This window comes from Esox lucius, chromosome 24, assembly GCF_011004845.1.
Source record: "Esox lucius isolate fEsoLuc1 chromosome 24, fEsoLuc1.pri, whole genome shotgun sequence".
Lineage (NCBI taxonomy): Eukaryota > Metazoa > Chordata > Actinopteri > Esociformes > Esocidae > Esox > Esox lucius.
Genome location: NC_047592.1, coordinates 614,829 through 640,147, shown reverse-complemented (window position 1 = coordinate 640,147; position 25,319 = coordinate 614,829). Strand labels below are relative to the sequence as shown.

The 25,319-nt window shown below is 42.9% G+C and overlaps 1 protein-coding gene across 7 annotated transcripts in view; it reads left to right on the top strand.

Annotated features, from left to right (window-relative positions):
* dlg4b (discs, large homolog 4b (Drosophila)) overlaps positions 1 to 25,319 on the top strand; it is an 80,749-nt gene that overhangs the window by 26,367 nt on the left and 29,063 nt on the right. For 3 of the 7 annotated variants that reach the window (XM_029117592.2, XM_013131319.4, XM_034290499.1), the window contains one exon: positions 13,740 to 13,865. In XM_029117592.2, the coding sequence (XP_028973425.2) occupies positions 13,740 to 13,865 (126 nt within the window). Of the gene's footprint in view, positions 1 to 6,923; positions 8,033 to 8,581; positions 8,980 to 13,739; positions 13,866 to 14,171; positions 14,464 to 14,844; positions 15,806 to 25,319 lie in introns of those variants that run through there. The other 4 variants (XM_034290500.1, XM_034290498.1, XM_034290502.1 and 1 more) reach the window with 4 other exon arrangements.

Here is a 25,319-nt window from a genome sequence, read left to right as displayed (position 1 = left end):
TGAACAACACTGTTGATCTAGTCCATGAACAACACTGTGCTGTTGATCTTGTCCATGAACAACACTGATGATGTAGTCCATGAACAACTCTGTGCTCTTGATGTAGTCCATGAACAACACTGTTGATCTAGTCAATGAACAACACTATGCTGTTGATCTAGTCCATGAACAACACTGTTGATCTAGTCAATGAACAACACTATTCTGTTGATCTAGTCAATGAACAACACTGTTGATCTAGTCCATGAACAACACTGTTGATCTAGTCCATGAACAACGCTGTGCTGTGGATCTAGTCCATGAACAACACTGTTGATCTAGTCCATGAACAACACTTTGCTGTGGATCTAGTCCATGAACAATACTGTGCTTTTGATCTAGTCCATGAACAACGCTGTGCTTTTGATCTAGTCCGTGAACAACACTGTTGATCTAGTCCATGAACAACACTGTGCTGTTGATCTAGTCCATGAACAATACTGTTGATGTAGTCCATGAACAACACTGTGCTGTTGATCTAGTCCATGAACAATACTGTGCTTTTGATCTAGTCCATGAACAACACTGTTGATCTAGTCCATGAACAACACTGTTGATGTAGTCCATGAACAACACTGTGCTGTGGATCTAGTCCATGAACAATACTGTGCTTTTGATCTAGTCCATGAACAATACTGTGCTTTTGATCTAGTCCGTGAAGAACACTGTGCTGTTGATCTAGTCCATGAACAACACTGTTGATCTAGTCCATGAACAACGCTGTGCTGTGGATCTAGTCCATGAATAACACTGTGCTGTTGACATAGTCCATGAACAACACTGTTGATCTAGTCCATGAACAACGCTGTGCTGATGATCTAGTCCATGAACAACACTGTTGATCTAGTCCATGAACAAAGCTGTTCTGTTGATGTAGTCCATGAACAACACTGTTGATGTAGTCCATGAACAACACTGTGCTGTTGATCTAGTCCGTGAACAACACTTTGCTGTTGATGTAGTCCATGAACAACACTGTTGATGTACTCCATGAACAACACTATGCTGTTGATCTAGTCAATGAACAACACTGTTGATCTAGTCCATGAACAACACTGTTGATGTAGTCCATGAAAAACACTATGCTGTTGATCTAGTCCATGAACAACACTGTTGATGTAGTCAATGAACAACACTGTTGATGTGTGTTTGAATATGTGTGTGTGTGTGTGTGTGTGTGTGTGTGTGTGTGCGCACACCTGTGTGGGCGAGTTAATGTGCTTGGAATGTGTGTGTGTACCCGGAATATAAACTTGACCAAATACTCACTAGGGATAGCTTGTCTAGCTGTAAGAGCATCTCTCCTGTCACAGAACGGTTGATAGATCATATACCTGAGTAGTCTTTTTTCTCTGAGGAAGACAGTTTGGCCTAATTTGAAGATGTCGGATTGAAAGTGGAAGTCAGTGTTGGGTTATAAATTGTAAATGGACAGGTGATTGAACAGAATATGAGCACCATAATTTATGTCTGGGAGGGGACTCTGAAGTGTAGGGAATGCAAAAATAAACAATTCAGTAAAAAACGAAGCTGAAGTTAGAGGTAACATTTGTTTAATGCTGTTTTCATTCAGTCACTGGCCATGTCAAAAGCCTCTCTTGGTTTACCCTGAATAGACTGTTCGTAAACATGCCATTCGGAAGTTGTTTTTGGGTTTCATAAAATGGGTATTCTCTTTTTTGCAGGAGCCCTGTTTTATTTTTATTAATTTTGTATTCACAATTGATTGAGGTACCACATTTAATATTCCAGAAAGAAGTCCATACCTGAGAGGTACCACATTTAATATTCCAGAAAGAAGTCCACACCTGAGAGGTACCACATTTAATATTCCAGAAAGAAGTCCACACCTGAGAAGCGCTGCATCCTGTTGTGGGATCCTGTTCTCCTCTTCTCTACCCCTCTCTCCTCCCCTCCCCTCTGCATCGCTCCTTTCTGTTTTCTTTCTCATTCCCCCTCTCCTGCTCTCCCATCTCCTCCCCTCCTCTTCTTTCTTCTCCTGTCCTTTCCTCTCATCTTCTTTCCCCTCTCCTCTTGCTCTCTCTTGTTCTCCCCACACCTCCTCCAATTCCCCTTTCCTGTCCTCTCCTCTCCCCTATTCTACTCCTCTCTCCTGCTCCTCTCTTCCTCTCCTCTGTCCTGCTCCTCTCCTTTTTCTAGTGCCTCTGAGGTATAGTTTCATTGTGTTCTGTATTTACTCCTGCCGGACAGGAACTTGTCTTACAACACACACACAAATGCACACACACAAATACACACACACAAACACACATACATACGTACATACACTCACACACGTACACATAAATACACACACAAAAACACACGTACATACATACGTACATACACTCACATGCGCACACACACGAGACACACAAACATACATACATACGTACATACACTCACACAAACACACACATAGATACGTACATACACTCTCACACACACACACATACAGATACATTCATAAATCTGGGATGGCCCCTCCTTCTCTGCTCTTTTGACTGGTGATGTCAGTTGCTTGGCAACCGAGCTATCAGGCCTGATAGTTATCATGGCAACAGCCTCTGCTTCAGTGTACAGCAGAAGAGGATGGATAGAGGACGAGGAGGGAGGAAGAGGATGGAGGAAGAGTGGAGGAAGTAATGTGGACTGATCACTTATGGAAATTAGATGGATGGATTGAGAGATGGAGAGGTAGAGAGCAAGGCATGGAGGGAAGGATGGATGAGGAGAGATGGATGAGGAGAGATGGATGAGGAGAGAGATGGATCAGGAGAGATGGATGAAGGGAGAGATGGATGAAGGGAGAGATGGATGGAGGGAGAGATGGATGAAGGGAGAGATGGATGGAGGGAGAGATGTGGGATGAGGGAGATGTGGATGGAGGAGGGATATATGAAGGAGTGTAGGGGGAAGGAGGTGTGGGCAGATTTGAGAGCGACAGAGCGTGGGAAAGAGAAGCACCGTGCTCCCTCCTCCTCCTCCTCCTCCTCCTCCTTCTCTTCTCAGCTGCAGTCGATCCTGAGTGGAATACTGAGTGACTTTCTGGCGCCTCTGAGTGGTTGTCGGATGCCACTGCACTGTGAGGGTGTGTGGGTGTGTGTGTGTGTGTGTGTGTGTGTGGGTGTGTGTTCCTGTCTGTGAGGGTCTGGGTTTGTCTGTGTGTGTGTGTGTGTCTGTGTGCCTGTCTGTGTTGGTGTGGGTTTGTGTAGGGGTGTCTGTGTGTGTGTGTATCTGGGTGTGTGTGTCTGTGTGGCTGAGTGTGTGTGCGTGTGTGGGTGTGTGTGTGTGAAGAAAAACATGACCATTAAAAACAGGGTTGGGGTAACTGTTAAAATGTGAGATATTTTTTGGTTAAAGCATCAGGTGTTAGGTATACTTTTAAGGTTAAATTAATGTTAGGGTTAGAATAACGGGTTCTGATTAGGTATACTTTTAATGTTAAATTATTGTTAGGATTAGAATAATGGATTCCGATTAGGGTTAGGATTTGCTTTAGGAAACAGAGCAAATAGATGTTCTGTTATTTGTGCTCTGCTAGTTGCCCTTCACAAATCTTGCTGCTCTGAGATGTTATGTGTATCTGTGGGAGATGCTGTGGTATCTGTGGGAGATGCTGTGTGTATCTGTGGGAGATGCTGTGTGTATCTGTGGGAGATGCTGTGTGTATCTGTGGGAGATGCTGTGTGTATCTGTGGGAGATGCTGTGTGCAGTGCCGGCCCGTGGGGTTGTGGGGCCCTAGGCAAGATCATGAAAATTGGCCCCACTCGAGTAAAAAACTGTCATTACAATTTTATGAAGGAAGAGAAAGCACATGAGATGACAATTTCAATATTTAAGTTTATAAATGTGTATTAAGTGTAGCAACAGCCTACACATGAAAAAATATTTACACGATGAAACTCAAATGAATAAAATAAAATGTATGAATTGTACATTAAAAAAATAATATAAATTATATACACCACAGTTCAATAGTTTTAGATTGGTTAGGATTTTTTATGTTTTTAAAATAACTCTTTTCTGCTCACCAAGGCTGCATTAAAAAATAAATAAATAAAGAAAACAGTAATATTGTGACATATTATGAGCGCCATTTCCACCAAATTCTTTTGGCACAGTCTGTCTTTTCTCTAGAGCCATAAATGCCAATAGTCAAGGCCATGATCACTGAGTCTGTACATAGTCAAGGCCATGATCACTGAGTCTGTACATAGTCAAGACCATGATCTCTGAGTCTGTACATAGTCAAGGCCATGATCACTGAGTCTGTACATAGACAAGACCATGATCACTGAGTCTGTACATAGTCAAGGCCATGATCACTGAGTCTGTACATAGTCAAGACCATGATCACTGAGTCTGTACATAGTCAAGACCATGATCACTGAGTCTGTACATTGTCAAGACCATGATCACTGAGTCTGTACATAGTCAAGGCCATGATCACTGAGTCTGTACATAGTCAAGGCCATGATCACTGAGTCTGTACATAGTCAAGGCCATGATCACTGAGTCTGTACATAGTCAAGACCATGATCACTGAGTCTGTATATAGTCAAGACCATGATCACTGAGTCTGTACATAGTCAAGACCATGATCACTGAGTCTGTAAATAGTCAAGACCATGATCACTGAGTCTGTACATAGTCAAGACCATGATCACTGAGTCTGTACATAGTCAAGGCCATGATCACTGAGTCTGTACATAGTCAAGACCATGATCACTGAGTCTGTACATAGTCAAGACCATGATCACTGAGTTTGTTTAAGTCCTTTTGTTTTCCATCACTCCCCTCTATCCCTCCTTTATCTCCCTCCCTCCCTCTCTCCCCTCCTTCCTTCTCTCCCCTCCCTCCCTCTCTCCCCTCCCTCCTGTCTCTCTTTCTCTGGTTTAGAATGGAAGAGAGACGTAACACATGCTAGAGGTGACCTTGAGTGTGTCTGTGAATGGACTTTGTGTGTGTAAAGGTGTGTGTGTCTTGTTTTAAATGATGTTGCCTATTCATTATGGTGACTCCTTAATTATCGATGTGGGATGTAATTAATGTGGTTATTAACACGTATCTTAAGGAGCCCCACCACAGGATAATAGAGTGTCTTCTGTTATCTCTACACGGAACTTTAACTTATGTAGATTAATTATGCAGGAACTTGGGGTTTACTATTTAAGCAGGATTAGGTTTAAAGTACATATCATGCAGTAGTTGGTTTTCTGACAAAATAGGTTGACAGCAGAATTTCAACTGGAACCCATAATGACCCCTTTATCTGAACAGATCCAGCTTGATGGAGGTTTTGTTTCAGATTGTGTAGCTTGGTGGTATAGTTTTGTTTCAGGCGGTATAGCTTGGTGGGGGCCAGGAATGTGTTTGTCTGATTCTTTGCAAGCAGATTTCTAAATATTGAGACTTTGAGGCTTGTGATGCAAATTCAAGTCTTCATTACCGTTCTTCTAGCAGCAGGATATTATGCTAGCAGCGCTAACCCAGATTTTCTTATTCAAAATGAATATATTTTTCATTGAAATATATAAGATAATATAGTTGACAATCTATTCTGTCATTTTATATTTGATTGTCCATTCCAATGTTATTCTTGTCTGTTCTTTTTCAACAACTAGATTGTTAACTATATTGCCTTATACATTTCAGTGATGGCTTTTATTGTGATAAAGAAAATGTGAGTGCTGCTAGCATAATATCCTGCTGCTAAAATAACTCTAATAAAGCCCTGAATCACTATAGCTCCGGAAAAAATTAAGAGACCACTGCAAATTGAACGCTTCTGTTCTTCACTCAAAACTTTCCCTTTCGACTTATTTGTAAAGGAAAGAAAAAGGTGCAGTTGTCTATAATTTATTTTTTTTTTGCAGCACTGTATTTGAGGGAGACACAGATTTGTCCATCTTCTCTGAGGTACTGGAAGTCTCTCTTTCCGGACCGGGGACAGCTATTAGAAGTCACGTCTCTGTTGCTCCACTAGAGGGAGAAAAACACACAGCATCCTCTGTTTCTCTGTGTTTCTGTGTGTGTGTTTATTTGCTTGTGTGTGTACTTGCAACAAGATCTCACAGTTTCACTTCGCATTTTAAAGTGTTACCAAAATAACATCCTACCTTGCCAATCATTTTGAGTGCATTCATTCCAGCTGGTTGATGTTGAGGTTCAGTCACACCAGGAGTATTAACACTGTCACCTTCAGTCACACCAGGAGTATTAACACTGTCACCTTCAGTCACACCAGGAGTATTAACACAGTCACTTTCAGTCACACCAAGAGTAATAACACTGTCACCTTCAGTCACACCAGGAGTATTAACACAGTCACCTTCAGTCACAGCAGGAGTATTAACACTGTCACATTCAGTCACACCAGGAGTATTAAAACTGTCACCTTCAGTCACACCAGGAGTATTAACACTGTCACATTCAGTCACAGCAGGAGTATTAACACTGTCACCTTCAGTCACAGCAGGAGTATTAACACTGTCACCTTCAGTCACACCAGGAGTATTAACACTGTCACCTTCAGTCACACCAAGAGTAATAACACTGTCACCTTCAGTCACAGCAGGAGTATTAACACTGTCACCTTCAGTCACAGCAGGAGTATTAACAGTGTCACATTCAGTCACACCAGGAGTATTAACACTGTCACCTTCAGTCACAGCAGGAGTAATAACACTGTCTCCTTCAGTCACAGCAGGAGTATTAACACTGTCACATTCAGTCACACCAGGAGTATTAACACTGTCTCCTTCAGTCACACCAGGAGTATTAACACTGTCACCTTCAGTCACAGCAGGAGTATTAACACTGTCCCCTTCAGTCACAGCAGGAGTATTAACACTGTCACATTCAGTCACAGCAGGAGTATTTACACTGTCACCTTCAGTCACACCAGGAGTATTAACACTGTCACCTTCAGTCACACCAGGAGTATTAACACTGTCACCTTCAGTCACAGCAGGAGTATTAACACTGCCACATTCAGTCACACCAGGAGTATTAACACTGTCACATTCAGTCACACCAGGAGTAATAACACTGTCACCTTCAGTCACACCAGGAGTATTAACACTGTCACCTTCAGTCACACCAGGAGTATTAACACTGTCACCTTCAGTCATACCAGGAGTATTAACACTGTATCCTTCAGTCACACCAGGAGTATTAACACTGTCTCCTTCAGTCACAGCAGGAGTATTAACACTGTCACCTTCAGTCACACCAGGAGTATTAACACTGTCACCTTCAGTCACACCAGGAGTATTAACACTGTCACCTTCAGTCACACCAGGAGTATTAACACAGTCACCTTCAGTCATACCAGGAGTATTAACACTGTCTCCTTCAGTCACAGCAGGAGTATTAACACTGTCACCTTCAGTCACACCAGGAGTATTAACACTGTCACCTTCAGTCACAGCAGGAGTATTAACACTGTCTCCTTCAGTCACACCAGGAGTATTAACACTGTCACATTCAGTCACACCAGGAGTATTAACACTGTCACCTTCAGTCACAGCAGGAGTATTAACACTGTCTCCTTCAGTCACACCAGGAGTATTAACACTGTCTCCTTCAGTCACACCAGGAGTATTAACACTGTCACATTCAGTCACAGCAGGAGTATTAACAATGTCACCTTCCACTAGGACCTGGACAAACATCTCACTTTGCACTCTACATCTTGTGATCTGTGTGTGTGTGTGTGTGTGTGTGTGTTTGTGTGTTTGTTTGTATGTGTGTGTTTAGGTCTTAATGAAGGGAGTGTGTTCCTGACGTGTGATCTAGTGCTTAAGTAAACCAAGGAAACAAGACATTAGGGAGAGAAATAGGGAGAAATAAAGGAGAAGACGAGGGAGTCAGAGAGGAAAGGGAAGGAGGGAGTCAGGGAGGAAAGGGAAGGAGGGAGGTGACTGTAGAGAGAACCGGGACAGACTACAGCCAGACGACCTTCAGTCTACAGAGAAGAGAGACATGGTGAGAGACGCTGCTCTATATTGAATGCATGGGTTAGCACTGCATGTGCATTTGTGTGTGTGTGTCTGTATGTATCGAGTGTGTGTGCGTATGTATTGAGTGTGCGTGTGTGTGTGTGCATATGTATGGAGTGTGTGTGTGGCGGGCTGGGGGGATTGACCCCCTTTCTACCATGGTCTCTTCGGGGCAACCATCCCACCTCCTCTTCCCCTCCACTCTCCTTTCTTCCTCTCTTCCTCTTTCATCTCTCTGTCTCTTATTCCGCACGACTTCACTGGTGCTGCTCAGGATTTAGCAAGTGTACTATGAGCTTTACGGTAACGTTGTATTCTGTGCTCTGAGCTTTACGGTAATGTTGTAGTCTGTGCTATGAGCTTTACGGTAATGTTGTAGTCTGAGCTCTGTGGTAATATTCTGCCCGGATCCCGCTCACACTGTCAATGAAGAGAGAGTGAGAGAGAGAAAGAGAGAGAAAGAGAGGAGGAGGAGAGCGGTCAGGAGATGCTGGGAGATGAGGAGAGGGGGATGAGAAGGTGTGTGTGTGTGTGTGTGCACGTGTGTTTGTGTATAAGTGTGTGTGTGTTTAACGTAAAGATGACAGAAAGCTTTTAGTAAGAGACCTGGAGACCTGTATTGACCAGAGACTCTGGTTCGCTTAGTTGGTTAGTTGTGTTTGTGTGTGTGTGTGTCTGCGTCTTTTTTTGTGACTTAGCATCTGTGTCTGTGTGTGTGTCTGTGTGTACGTGTGTGTCTCTGTCTGGGTGTGTGTGTGTGTCTGTGTGTGTGTCTGTGTGTGTGTGTGTGTGTCTGTGTTTGTGTGTGTGTGTCTGTGTGCCATGCCTCCGCCTAATAGAGGCAGCTGTAGTAGGTGCTGCCATCCACCCCTGGTGTGTCATTGTAAACTAGTCTGTAGCAAGAAGAGGCTTTCCCTCAGGTTCGGGTGCAAGGTAAGAACATTTCCTCTGTCTCTCTCTCAGTCCTGCTTTATCCTTTTTGATGTAATGTTGGTTTCAGGTGGTTGTAGTTTGAGGTGTAGTTATGGGAGAGAAGGTTGTGTTGGAGTTGGAGGTGTAGTTGAAAGAAATCAGGTTACATTGTAGATGGAGGTGTAGTTGTGTAAAAGAAAGTTGGGTTAGGGTTAGGGTTAGGAGGTGGAGGTGGAGGTGTAGTTGTATAACAGAAGGTTGTCTTGTATTTGGAGGTGTAGTTGTGTTAGAGAAGGTTGTCTTGTATTTGGAGGTGTAGTTGTGTTAGAGAAGGTTGTCTTGTATTTGGAGGTGTAGTTGTGTTAGAGAAGGTTGTCTTGTATTTGGAGGTGTAGTTGTGTTAGAGAAGGTTGTCTTGTATTTGGAGGTGTAGTTGTGTTAGAGAAGGTTGTCTTGTATTTGGAGGTGTAGTTGTGTTAGAGAAGGTTGTCTTGTATTTGGAGGTGTAGTTGTGTTAGAGAAGGTTGTCTTGTATTTGTGTAGTTGTGGAGGTGTAGTTGTGTTAGAGAAGGTTGTCTTGTATTCGTGTAGTTGTGGAGGTGTAGTTGTGTTAGAGAAGGTTGTCTTGTATTTGTGTAGTTGTGGAAGTGTAGTTGTGAAGTCATGTTTCTTGTACTAATCTCTTATGTTCTCTAATAAGATCATTTCCAGCAGTCATTTTGAGTCCATTAAGGTTGAGGTCGAGACTTATTTGTGTGTCTGCACCACTACATAATGCATGTCTTGCCTAGGCAATATCATTTTGTCATGAATACACACACACAAACAAATACACACACACGTACACACACACACAGATACACACACATATACACACACACATATACACACACACACACACACAGATACACACACACATACACATATACACACACACATATACACACACATACGGATACACACACACACACAGACACACATTCAAACAGAGTCACATGCTTGTGTAAACACATACACACGTACCCCTTGTCACCTCATTACTGTGATTCTCTGCCCAAGCATAACTTCTGTCATTTTTCCCCTCTCCTTAACCCTGGGTCACAGGTGGCCCTGGGTCATAGTTCACCCTGGGTCATAGGTCAGATGAAACACAAGGACAGAGAGGGGAGAACTAGTCTATTATATTATACAGGATATTACTATATTATCAGTATTTAACTGCTGGTTTTAAATTGTGTATTAACCTGGCTCATTGAATGTTAATGTAATCATTCTAACAGCAAACCAATCCATTATTTTTGCTTTTCTAAATATATACTTTAATTCCTGCCAGTCTGTAACATCACAGCAGACCCTACTATTATGTCATCAGCACAGGGACATCACAGTAGAATCAGCCATTATGACATCAGCACTGGGACATCACAGTAGAATCAGCCATTATGACATCAGCACTGGGACATCACAGTAGAATCAGCCATTATGACATCAGCACTGGGACATCACAGTAGAATCAGCCATTATGACATCAGCACTGGGACATCACAGTAGAATCAGCCATTATGACATCAGCACTGGGACATCACAGTAGAATCAGCCATTATGACATCGGCACTGGGACATCACAGTAGAATCAGCCATTATGACATCAGCACTGGGACATCACAGTAGAATCAGCCATTATGACATCATCTTATCTTTGACAATAATGACAGTAGAACACCAAATCTACTTAGTGTTCAGGGCCATTATGACATCATATCATTATTACATCACAGCATTTTCTTTGTTATCATAATTAGCCTATCCTCCATCAATCAGTCCTTCATCATCGTCATCATCATCACTCTACACTCTTTGAACCTTTCAATCCTCTACTTTCTCCTCCATCCTTTCTGCCTCCATCCCTTCATCTCTGTCACCCATCCTTCCATTTCTGTTACCCATCCCTCCAACCCTCCATCTTTGTCACCCATCCTTACATATCTGTAACCCATCACTCCATCTCCATTACCCATCCCTCCATCTCTGTCACCCATCCCTCCATCTCTGTCACCCATCCCTCCATCTCTGTCACCCATCTCTCCATCTTTTTCACCCATCCTTACATCTCTGTCACCCATCCCTCCATCTCTGACCTCATCCCTCCATCTCTGTCACCCATCCCTACATCCTCCAACTCCGTCACCCATCCCTCCATCTCTGTCACCCATCCCTTCATCGCTGTCCCCATCCCTTCATCGCTGTCCCCATCCCTCCATCTCTGTCACCCATCCCTCCATCTCTGTCACCCATCTCTCCATCTTTTTCTCCCATCCTTACATCTCTGTCACCCATCCCTCCATCTCTGACCTCATCCCTCCATCTCTGTCACCCATCCCTTCATCGCTGTCCCATCCCTCCATTTCTGTCACCCATCCCTCCATTTCTGTCACCCATCCTTCCATTTCTTTCACCCATCCCTCCATCTCTGTCACCCATCCCTCCATCTCTGTCACCCATCCCTTCATCTCTGTCACCCATCCCTCCAATTCTGTCCCCATCCCTCCATCCTTTCCCCTTCCATCCCTCCATCCTTTCCCCTTCCATCCCTCCATCATTTCCCCTTCATCCCTCCATCCTTTCCCCTTCATCCCTCCATCCTTTCCCCCTCATCCCTCCATCCCCCTTCTTGCCTGCAGAGTGTCAGTATCAGTTAGTAATATCTGGTGCTAAAACAGCACAAATACCTACCAGACAAATATCAGTGCTTTCTCTCTCTGTGTCTGTCTCTCTATCCTGTTTCTTTCTTTATGTCTCTCTCTCTCTCTTTCTCTAGACTAGGTTTCTCCATCATCAGGTCATTTGGATTCGAAAGAAGAAAATAGGGAGAAAATAGATAGTGTGCGTGTGTCAGTGTCTGTGCGTGAGACAGAGTGTGTGTGAGACAGAGTGAGTGTGAGACAGAGTGAGTGTGCGTGAGACAGAGTGTGTGTGAGACAGAGTGAGTGTGCGTGAGACAGAGTGTGTGTGTTCTCTCTTCCCATCCCCCTCTTCTTCTCCCCTCCTCCTGTTCTTCGTCTCCTTTAGTTAACATCTAATCCATCTGTCTCCCTTTTCTCTCTCTTCCTCTCCTCTCTCCTTCATCCCTTCATGTTCTTCCCTCTTCCTCTTCCTCATCATCACTGTGCATCACATCCATAAATCAGTCTCTATCTGTCTCTCTCTCCAATCTCTCTTCATATGATTTTCCTATGGTCACTAGATAATATTGTATTACTATTTTGAAGAGTCTTGGGATCAGTAATGTGTGGTACCTTTCATATTCAGGGCCCCTGTGGGAATAGAACCAGAACCTAGCTTTTTCTATCAAAATGTCACATGTCACATTTTAGGACTTCATGTTCTGTCTATAAGTCCAATTCTAAGAGAGGGAACGAGGTACATCCCAAAGAACTTGATACTCAAACACCTTCAATCACCTTATACATTCATTCCTTCACGCTTCAATGACCAGAGGAGGAATCCCTGGGTTCCATGACATCCAGCTGTTGTAAATTAGAGGCTCAACTCTTTGATCCAGAGAAGTTCTTCATCACACACAGATGGTGTCATACCTGGTTACATCCCTCAGGGAACCAGGGTTATGGGCATTACCCTGTCAGATGGTGTCATACCTGTTTACATCCCTCAGGGAACCAGGGTTATGGGCATTACCCTGTCAGATGGTGTCATACCTGTTTACATCCCTCAGGGAACCAGGGTTATGGGCATTACCCTGTCAGATGGTGTCATACCTGTTTACATCCCTCAGGAAACTGGGGTTATAGACGTACCCCTGTCAGATGGTGTCATACCTGGTTACTTCCTTCAGGGAACCAGGGTTATGGGCATTACCCTGTCAGATGGTGTCATACCTGTTTACATCCCTCAGGAAACTGGGGTTATAGACGTACCCCTGTCAGATGGTGTCATACCTGGTTACTTCCTTCAGGGAACTGGGGTTATAGACATTCCCCTGTCAAATGGTGTCATTCCTGGTTACTTCCTTCAGGGAACCGGGGTTATAGACATTCCTTGGACACTAATGGTCCAAACTGGTCCCAACAGACACCAGACCAGAACGTCCAAGAGAAACAAATCTAGGAGCAGTAATGGGCTGGGTCGTGTGCCAGCAGGGTTCCTTCTCACAAATCCCAGCCGACAGCAGGAGGTGTAGCACCTCCTCACCGCACATCTCCTCTCTACATCAGTAATATCACACCTTTAACCATCTATATCTCCTCTCTACATCAGTAATATCACACCTTTAACCATCTATATCTCCTCTCTACATCAGTAATACCACACCTTTAATCATCTATATCTCCTCTTTACATAAGTAATACCACACCTATAACCATCTATATCAGTAATACCACACCTTTAACCATCTATATCTCCTCGCTATATCAGTAATACCACACCTTTAATCATCTATATCTCCTCTCTACATCAGTAATATCACACCTTTAACTGTCTATATCAGTAATACCACACCTTTAACCATCTATATCTCCTCTCTACATCAGTAATACCAAACCTTTACCCCTCTATTTGTCCTCTACATTAGTAAAACCACAGCAATAACCTTTCATATCACCCTCTCTACATCAGTAATACCATGTTATTTAATGTTGTATTAGTTATAACAGTCTCTTATCCTGTTCTTTAATGTTGTATTAGTTATAACAGTCTCGTATATTGTTCTTTAATGCTGTATTTGTTATAAGAGTCTCTTATCCTGTTCTTTAATGTTGTAGAAGTACCGTTATCAAGATGAGGAGTCTCCGCCCCTGGACCATAGCCCTGCCCACCTGACCTCTGGACGCAGCGGAGAGTTCAACCAATCACAGCTGGACGGATACACAAACCTGGCACCTATCATGGTACACAAACACACACACACGTCTGTTGGCCTGTCTGACTGTAATGGGATTTGTAACGGTGCGTTAGCGCCCTCCAGTGTTCAGACAGAGAACTGCAGCATCGAGATCCTACTGGCTACACAGACAGATGGATGTACAGTATAGGAATATGGATGGGGGGTAGTATGTGTGTCGGGGGTATTACCCTGAGGTAGCCAGCACTTCCATCTGCCCTTCACCCTACAGGCAGAGAGAGAATGAGAGTGGAGGAGAGCAGATTGAAGGAGGAGGACAGGAAGAGAGTGGAGGAGAGCAGATTGAAGGAGGAGGACAGAAAGAGAGCATTGGATGGATGAATAGAGGGATGGATGAATAGAGGGATGAAGGAGAGAGAGTGTCAGAAAGAGAGCGAAAGGGTAGAATGTCTTTTTACAGACACACGCACACACGTTCGTTCTTTGGCTGAGCTATCGCCATAGCAACCATCAGGATGTTGGTGACCATGGCAACAGCGCTACCCATTGAGGGTTTTTTGGGAGAGAGGGATTGAGGGAGGAGAGAGGAGCAAGGGAACGAAACGAAACGGAGAGGAACAGAAGAGAGAGAGAAGAACAAAATGGTGAATTTAAAAAGAAACTGACTGCTTCACAGTTAGTGTGTGTGTGTGTTGTGTACGTGTGTGTGCATAATAATGTATGCATGTATATCTATGTACGTATGTGCGTGTGTTTGTGAATATATGTTTATATATGTGTGTGTGTGTGTGTGTGTGTCTGTCTGTCTGTCTGTGTGTGTTGTACTGGAATAATTATGTGTGTGTGTGTGTGTGTGTCTGTTATACTGGAGTAATTATGTCTGTGTGTGTGTGTCTGTTGTACTGGAGTAATTATGTCTGTGTGTGTGTGTATTCCCTAAGGCTCCATCTGTTTCTATTATAATATACTCTATACAGCTCTTCCTCTCCTCCCCTTTACCCCATCTTCCTCTCTTCTTTTTATTTAGTGAATCAGTGAGTTGATTTCAATTTGACAGAAACGTTGTTACAGAGAGGAAGATTCTAAACCGAGGGAGAGAGTGAGGAGAGAGATGGAGTAAGAGAGGGAGTGAGCACAAGCAAGAGAGAAGCTGACAAACATTTACCGTGTAGGAAAGAGAGGAATCGCCATGAGCGCCGAGAGATGTATGAGGGGAGAGATGGAGAGATAGCGCGCGCCAGCTGAGAGAAGAACAGAATAAACACCCTCCGTCACCATTCTCTGTCCGTGAATTAATGGCAAGCTCAAAAGGAATAAGGAACCAGCCGGGGAAAGACAGCAACCTCGCTGAAGGATGAACGGGTTAACAGCAGTGTGAACTCAGGTTGTCTGGGAGAATCTCATCGTTTACGTCACTACACAGACGGTCAGTCCGTCCGTAGGTCTGCTGAGCACGGTAAAGGAAGGCGGAATTGATTTAACCTACCTACTCCGCTCTCTGTCGCCTCTCATGCGCCCGCGGTACTGGAGAGCAGAGGACAGTCAGTCACGACCAGGGTGCCGGGGACAGTAGGTCGGTTGAGTGGAGTAGGAACACGGATTTACCCAGACGACATCAGACTATTGTAACCGCGAGGCTCGAGGGAACAAATGACTGAAGAAAGGGCACTTTGCGCGTCATCCGTTCTTAATTAACCCACCAATTTTTACTGATCCGTTTCTTATTGTCTGCGCGCAGCGCGTTACCAACCGAGACTCCAGTGTCAGTTGAATCGGAAGCTGTTATTTATGTCATATATAGAGTTGGTAACGAGCATCCCCCTGGCGCCCTTTCCCCGGCAGCTGAAGTGCGGTTAGTTTGGTTAGCCAATCTCCGGCAAAACCCTGGTTGGCGGGATGTTTGTGTCCGTGTGGTACGCTAAGAAGATGGGCCGCCGGTTCATTCAAAACGTTAGGAAGGCCAAGAAACAACGACAACGGATGCTGGTAAGACAGAGAAAGAGGTGTGGGTGTGTGTGGTACAGCTAGATTAATAGAGGTTTCTATATACACAGTATATTCAGTTAGCTTTTCTATGTATTTCTCTCTCTCTCTCTCATTCTCTCTCTCTCCATCCTGTCCCTTCTCTCTCCCTTGAAAACAGCAGCATATTCAAAATCACACTCCAGTTATTCACAGGCACAAAGTGTGTGTATGTATATATGTGTGTGTGTGAGTGTGAGTGTACGTGTGTGTGTTGTTTATGAGTTCATGCCCAGGAGGCATCCCTCTAAGCTGATTGGCCAGCGATCTCCATGATCTCATCAGCGTCTGTTGCAGCGTGGGAACACATACACACCTTGTGTGTTTCCAAACTGTCTCCCAGAGGATCAGTGGAGTGGATAGTTTTCTTATAGATTCATCACAGTTATTCTATACTACAGCATGTCGCTCTCTCTCTTTCTCTCTCTCTCTGTGTGTGTGTGTATAAATGCATGTTTGTCTGTGTATGTGGTTCTGTTCAATCAAACACACTTCATTTAGAGCAGAGAAGAAAAATATAATTGCAGTTTCCTTTCATTATACTTTTGAGAGTTTGTTTGCTTGCTGTCAATAATTCCACCAGGATATTCTATCGCCCAAGTCATAGACTATCCTCTATACTATAACATGACTACACCCAAGTCATAGACTATCCTCTATACTATAACATGACTACACCCAGGTCTTAGACTATCCTCTATACTATAACATGACTACACCCAAGTCATAGACTATCCTCTATACTATAACATGACTACACCCAAGTCATAGACTATCCTCTATACTATAACATGACTACACCCAAGTCATAGACTATCCTCTATACTATAACATGACTACACCCAAGTCATAGACTATCCTCTATACTATAACATGACTACACCCAAGTCATAGACTATGCTACCCAAATTATGGGCAATATTTTTCACATTGAAAATCCCTGAGAGCATTGCAGGCCAGATTACCTTTTTAACCAACATGCTTAAAAGATCACCGGCATTGCAAACTCTGTTTACTTGCATATTATATTTATTAATATTTCTATTCTATGCAACACCATTTTCATAATCCAACTTAATTTACCTTAAAAATGTTTTTTTTGTATTATACTCTGTTAAGAGCTGTTATTATGGCAGGCAAAGGCCTAAGAAATCCCTTTTCAAGGTTACTCAACGGATGCAAAACACATTTGCCTTAAAACGTAACTTTAAACTTGACAGAGTGGGCTATATTACATGAGATATATAACAGCAGTTATTAGGGCAGACATAAGTCTATGAAATTACTTCTGAAGATGTTCACTCAAAGCAAATGTTGGTATAATTGCTGTCATCTAACTTCATACAGTATATTTTTTGTACTACGTGCTTTTAACGACAGCGATTCCAACAGCCCAGACCCAAGAAATAAATTTTAGGGCCACTCGCTCAATATGAACAGGAGAGCCTCGTATGGGTGTTGACAAGTGAGGTGAAGTCAGGAGTCATTTCTGTTGAAGTAGTGTGCGGTTCTGTTAAAGCGGTGTGTGGTTCTGTTGAAGCAGTGTGTGGTTCTGTTGAAGCAGTGTGCGGTTCTGTTGAAGCAGTGTGCGGTTCTGTCGAAGCGGTGTGCAGTTCTGTCGAAGCGGTGTGCTGTTCTGTCAAAGCGATGTGCGGTTCTGTTGAAGCAGTGTGCGGTTCTGCTGCAAGATGTTCGTCAGTGAGGCTGGATATGTGCTTGGGCTTTTTGAATTTTAGCACCGGGTGACAGTTTTTTGGATTTGGCGGCATGCTTGCTCTGGAAGTGCCTCTACAGTTTGTAAAAACTGCAATGTTTGCTTTACATATTAAACAAGTTGCTTTATCTGCGACATCTGTAAATAAATATTTTTTCCGTCCATTCTTTTTCAAATGCCCTGTTTTCGTTATCAACGTTTCTTATACAGGCTCATTTTAGCCAGCAAATGATAACTTACATGCATGGATTGTGGTGCTCGTCCATAGTTACATATCATAGCAACGTAAAAAGGCTTTTTTTCAGCTTAAAAGTATTTTATACAGACTGTTTGATACTACTATACTTATTACTGGGAGTGCCACAGGACTTTTAATTTGAAATAAAATAAATACGGTGCAGTAAAGTAATCTGCAGAGCTTGTCAAATATTTGTACTTTGTATTATTTGTAATGTTTTGGATGAATCGTGGCCCGGATAGAATGACTCAACGGGCCGCATTCAGCCCAGGTACCAAGTCAAAGACTATCCTCTATACTATCACATGACCCCACCCAAGTCATAGACTATCCTCTATACTATCACATGACCCCACCCAAGTCATAGACTATCCTCTATACTATCACATGACCCCACCCAAGTCATAGACTAACCTCTATACCCTCACATGACCCCACCCAAGTCAATAGACTAACCTCTATACCCTCACATGACCCCACCCAAGTCATTGACTATCCTCTATACTCTCACATGACCTCACCCAAGTCATAGACTAACCTCTATACCCTCACATGACCCCACCCAAGTCATAGACTAACCTCTATACCCTCACATGACCCCACCCAAGTCATAGACTAACCTCTATACCCTCACATGACCCCACCCAAGTCATTGACTATCCTTTATACTATCACATGACCCCACCCAAGTCATAGACTATCCTCTATACTCTCACATGACCCCACCCAAGTCATTGACTATCCTTTATACTATCACATGACCCCACCCAAGTCATTGACTATCCTTTATACTATCACATGACCCCACCCAAGTCATAGACTATCCTCTATACTATCACATGACCTCACCCAAGTCATAGACTATCCTCTATACTATCACATGACCCCACCCAAGTCATAGACTATCCTCTATACTATCACATGTACCTCCAGTCTGTAATCCTCCCAACCCCCAGATCATATGATGGTTAAACAAGGCTGTCAAATATAAGAGTATCAAATGTCAGTGGTTATCAAAGCTCTCTGTTTGGACTGTCCCTTCAGTATTGAATGTAAGCACTGCCCACACACACTTATACATTTTTACACACACCCATATATTACCACACACAGTCCCGCTGCTACTGTTTATCCCCTAGTGGCTTCTCCATCAACCATACGCCATAAACCCAAATGACCCACGGTCCAACCCACTACTCAACCCGCTACCCAACCACTACTCAGTCAGCTACCCAACCCCCTACTCAACCCACTACTGAACCCACGGTCCAACCTACTACTCAACCCACTACTGAACCCGCGGTCCAACCTACTACTCAATCAGCTGCCCAACCACCTACTCAAACCACTTCTGAACCCGCGGTCCAACCCGCTAGTAAACCCACTCCTGAACTTGCTACTCAACCAAAACCACTACTCAACCCGCTACACAACCCAACGTAATATTGTTGATTTGTTGAAGTGCATGCTAAATGAAATTAAACATTGGAGTTTAGGTTAGATTTATGGTTAAGAATGTGTTTTGGGGGTCAGGTTAGATTTAGGGATAAGAATGTGTTTTGGGGGTCAGGTTAGATTTTGTTCATATAAGGTTGGTGACCCTTCACTTATGGAACACTGCCAAACGAATCACACTCCACCAACACCATCACTGCCAAACGAATCACACTCCACCAACACCATCCCTGCACAACACATCACACTCCACCAACACCATCACTGCCAAACGAATCACACTCCACCAACACCATCCCTGCACAACACATCACACTCCACCAACACCATCACTGCCAAACGAATCACACTCCACCAACACCATCCCTGCACAACACATCACACTCCACCAACACCATCACTGCCAAACGAATCACACTCCACCAACACCATCCCTGCAAAACACATCACACTCCACCAACACCATCACTGCCAAACGAATCACACTCCACCAACACCATCCCTGCAAAACACATCACACTCCACCAACACCATCACTGCCAAACGAATCACACTCCACCAACACCATCCCTGCAAAACACATCACACTCCACCAACACCATCACTGCCAAACGAATCACACTCCACCAACACCATCCCTGCAAAACACATCACACTCCACCAACACCATCCCTGCAAAACACATCACACTCCACCAACACCATCACTGCCAAACGAATCACACTCCACCAACACCATCACTGCCAAACGTATCACACTCCACCAACACCATCACTGCCAAACGAATCACACTCCACCAACACCATCACTGCCAAACGTATAACCCTCCAACACCATCCCTGCAAAACACATCACACTCCACCAACACCATCACTGCCAAACGTATCACACTCCACCAACACCATCCCTGCAAAACACATCACACTCCACCAACACCATCCCTGCAAAACACATCACACTCCACCAACACCATCACTGCCAAACGTATCACACTCCACCAACACCATCCCTGCAAAACACATCACACTACACCAACACCATCCCTGCCAAACATATCACACTCCACCAACACCATCACTGCCAAACGTATCACACTACACCAACACCATCACTGCCAAACGTATCACACTCCACCAACACCACCCTGCCACCACACAAATTACACTCCACCAACACCATCACTGCCAAACGTATCACACTCCACCAACACCACCTTGCCACCACACAAATTACACTCCACCAACACCACCCTGCCACCACACAAATTACACTCCACCAACACCACCCTGCCACCACACAAATTACACTCCACCAACACCACCCTGCCACCACACAAATCACACTCCACAAACACCACCCTGCCACCACACAAATTACACTCCACCAACACCACCTTGCCACCACACAAATTACACTCCACCAACACCACCCTGCCACCACACAAATCACACTCCACAAACACCACCCTGCCACCACACAAATTACACTCCACCAACACCACCTTGCCACCACACAAATTACACTCCACCAACACCACCTTGCCACCACACAAATTGCACTCCACCAACACCACCCTGCCACCACACAAATTGCACTCCACCAACACCACCCTGCCACCACACAAATCACACCCACCAGACTTACATAGCCTGACTGACAACAGTCCAGGCTTTGGTTTTGTTTTACTGGCATCACTAATCGATTGTTAAGTGCAACAAAGGCACTTAGGGATGATTTGTAAATGATGTATGAATAATTATAACATTGTTACTTTAAGTTATTTTTAGAACAAACATATTCAGTTCAGTCCTCTTCCATTTCATTATAGTACCGGATGATTTCAGTACGCAGTATCCTTGATCTTTGCTATGAGATCTCCTGCTTTCATTGTACATTATTTATTAACTCTCTCCCATTTACTCCTTCTTAATCAAAGAAAAAGTCCTTAATAACCCTTTGACTCATATGATCACACCATGTGATGACCCTACATTGATCACCCTACAGTGATCACCCTACAGTGATAACCCTACAGTGATCACCCTACATTGATCACCCTACAGTGATCACCCTACAGTGATCACCCTACAGTGATCACCCTACAGTGATAACCCTACAGTGATCACCCTACATTGATCACCCTACAGTGATCACCCTACAGTGATCACCCTACATTGATCACCCTACAGTGATCACCCTACAGTGATCACCCTACATTGATCACCCTACAGTGATCACCCTACAGTGATCACCCTACAGTGATCACCCTACATTGATCACCCTACAGTGGATTAGAGAGCATCTTTAGAACCATCAATAGACTATTTAGTTACGAGTTACGCAACAATCTCTGGTCTGTCTGAACACACTGTAATTCACTCACGTTTAACCCAAACAGTCATAACTACATGTCCTCAATGTGAGAAGTTCATTTCATATGATGTTTGAATCCATGATTCCTATAAAAACTTACGTTCGTCCTGGCTCTGATTGCATCTACCTGTGGTAAGGTTTTGCCTAAATAAATATAATACGGCACATAAATGTATGAACTTAGTGGCTCGTATATATAACTTACCATGTCAAAATAATTCTGTAAAAACTCTCTAGAAGTTACTTAACCCAAAGGTTGTGAAGGTTGTGGGCACTGCCATGTTTGTTTATCCAAATCAACCAAAGATGGTGATGGTAAGATGGACACTATGAGACCCTGGATAGTGATTATAATTGATCGTCTCCTGGACAGATTTGTGAATTGTCTGTTGTTTACAGCTTTGTTTGGATAAACCTTATGACTCCTTGTGCAATTTAAATAAACATATCTGTGCTGTGCATATAAATAGTCTTTTGCTAAAATAGCTTAAAAAAAGAAAAAAAATTTGGATTCATTATTGATTCTTCTTTATCATAATCTTCTGACAACCTGTGAATAATACCGTAGAATAAGACATGATTTACACACGACCCATTGTCTGGTAATTAGCATGTGTTTTACTGATGCATCAAGCCTGCCAGGACCTTTACGGCCGATACTCATGAAAAGCACAACATTTTTGACTGTTGCTCTATAATTATTCATTATGATAAGGATGTGATGGTTGACAGAATAAAAGTCCTTAGACTTGACAGAATGTCATTTAGGACCCTCTAGTGATGTGGATATCCAGCTGTGACCAGCTCTGAAGCCTGACTGAACTGAAAACACTGTGGGGACTCCAGATGGTGTGTTAGCTGTTTGCTGACAAGGCATTCATCAATTCCTTGTACATTCGTATGACCTGTGGGAAACATGCGCATGTGATGTGGTGAAAGCTTTGACAGGAGCTCTGCCTTTGTGTAGCTGATGGACCTCTGGTTTGGTTCTCTTCTCCTATATGTCTTCTCTCCCCTTTCTCCTCGTAATCTATAATCTATATATCTATAATCTATATATCTATAATCTATATATCAATAATCTATATATCTATGCATCTATATATCCTCTCTCTGTCTGGTTCTCTGTTTTTTCTCTCTGTATTACATAACTAGAACACTATTTCTTCTTTCTCTCTTTCACTACTGTTCCCTCCTCCACACCTCCTCTGCACTCACCTCTTTCTTTCATTGTGTGTGTGTGTGTATCATCATCCATAATGTGGTGTGTGTGTGTATTATCACGGTAACATGGTGTGTGTGTATCATTATCGTAACGTGGTGTGTGTATCATCATCCATAACGTGGTGTGTGTGTGTATCATTATCGTAACGTGGTGTGTGTATCATCATCGTAACGTGGTGTGTGTGTATCATCTTCGTAACGTGGTGTGTGTATCATCTTCGTAACGTGGTGTGTGTATCATCTTCGTAACGTGGTGTGTGTATCATTATCGTAACATGGTGTGTGTATCATTATCGTAACGTGGTGTGTGTGTGTATCATTATCGTAACGTGGTGTGTGTATCATCACCATAATGTGGTGTGTGTGTGTATCATCACCGTAATGTGGTGTGTGTGTGTATCATCACCGTAATGTGGTGTGTGTGTGTATCATCACCGTAATGAGGTGTGTGTGTGTATCATCACCGTAATGTGGTGTGTGTGTGTATCATCACCGTAATGTGGTGTGTGTGTGTATCATCACCGTAACATGGTGTGTGTATCATCACCGTAATGTGGTGTGTGTGTGTATCATCACCGTAACATGGTGTGTGTGTGTATCATCACCGTAACATGGTGTGTGTGTGTATCATCACAGCTTTAAAGGGTGCGCTGCACCCATGATAGCCAATCACAGGGGCCCACAAGAAGTTTATCCTATGGTTAAAAAAATTATAGCAATCTGAATAAAAGTATATGATGATTAATTTAGTAGATACTATTTAGATGATATTGAAGTGAAAAACATATTTTTGCCTGTGCGTAAGCGGAGCTACATAATAGGAAGGCTAAACTAAAATGGTTCTGGTGGATATTAGGATTTGTTCAGGATAGACAAACACCTCACAGGCTTCACAGTTCTCTCGTCTTTTCACTTGACAAAATGTATTGATTGTGAGTGATGCCCATTTGAGGCCATTACCGTTCTTCTAGCAGCAGGATATTATGCTAGCAATGCTAACTCATCCATCATTGAACTATATAAGTTAATTTAGTTAACAATGTTGTCTGTGCATTTTATGTTTAATGTCCGTTCCAGTGTTATTCTTGTCTGTTCTTTTTCACAGACTAGATTGTTAACTATATTGCCTTATACATTTCAATTATGGCTTTTATTGTGATAACGAAAATCTGAGTGCTGCCAGCATAATATCCTGCTGCTAAAATAACAGTAATGAAGCCTCGAATGGCCATCACTAGTTATCGTCACCTATATTGATAGATACTATATCTATGTCATTCACAAATGGCTAATTATCTGTTAAAACGGCCAATGCTTAGGGTCATTGCGCAGCTTTCGTGCAGAAGAATGCAAAGTGTATGACAGTATTTTGTGATAACATGCTGCATTCATCTTGCCATCAATTTTCACAAGATTCCCCAACAATTCTTCTGGCAGTTTTGGCTGAAATCTTTCTTGGTCTACTTGAACTTAGAATTTTCCCAGAATTTTCCACTTCTTAATAAGTGATTAAATAGTACTAACTGGCATTTGCAATGCTTTGGATATCTTTTTATATCCTTTTCCATCTTTATAAAGTTCCATTACGTTGTTCTGCAAGTCTTTTGACATTTATTTTCTGCTCCCAATGGCTCTGTATCTAGGCTGGTCAGTGCCTCCACGTGTGAGCGAACAAACTCATTGACTATTTATACACAGACACTAATTGCAATTTAAAAAGCCACAGGTGTGGGATATTAACCTTTAATTGCCATTTTCACCTGTGTTTCACCTTGTGTGTCTGTAACAAGGCCAAACATTCAAGGGTATGTAGACTTTTGATCAGGGCCATTTAGGTGATTTCTGTTATCATTATGATTTAAAAAGGAGCCAAACATCTATGTGGTAATAAATGGCTTTATATGATCACTATCCTTAAATATGTTTTTTTTTTTTTTTTTTTTGCATGATCAGTAATATTTTCAAAATCAATGCCACAATTTCAGCCAGGGTATGCAAACCTTCGAGCACAACTGTATAATGATATGTGCCCTTGAAAAACATATTTTGTTGAGCAGCAGAAGCAAGAGAAAATAGATAGATCTGATGTTACAATGACAGGAGCAGCATCACAGTTTATAGCAAAAGAGGATTACAGTTATACAGTTATGATCCAGGTCCAAAAGCAGCTAAGTTAAGCTAAGCAAAGTTTTGTAACTGCAGGTACGTTTTGTTTGAACCTAATAACAAGCTTCTGTTCATCATGGTACGTGAAATGTACGTAGATTTTTAGGAGAATAGTATTAAATATTTATATTATCCTCTGTCTTTTAGTTGGGAAATCAGGCACCTATAGTAAGCCTTTTGCGTTGGGGAGGTAGCATGGGCCTCTACTGCTAAGGTTCTCACCCATGTATCACCCATAATGTGGTGTATCATCATTTGTATCAGCAGTATAATCTCTAGTATCATCAGTAGTATCGTCAGTAGTATCT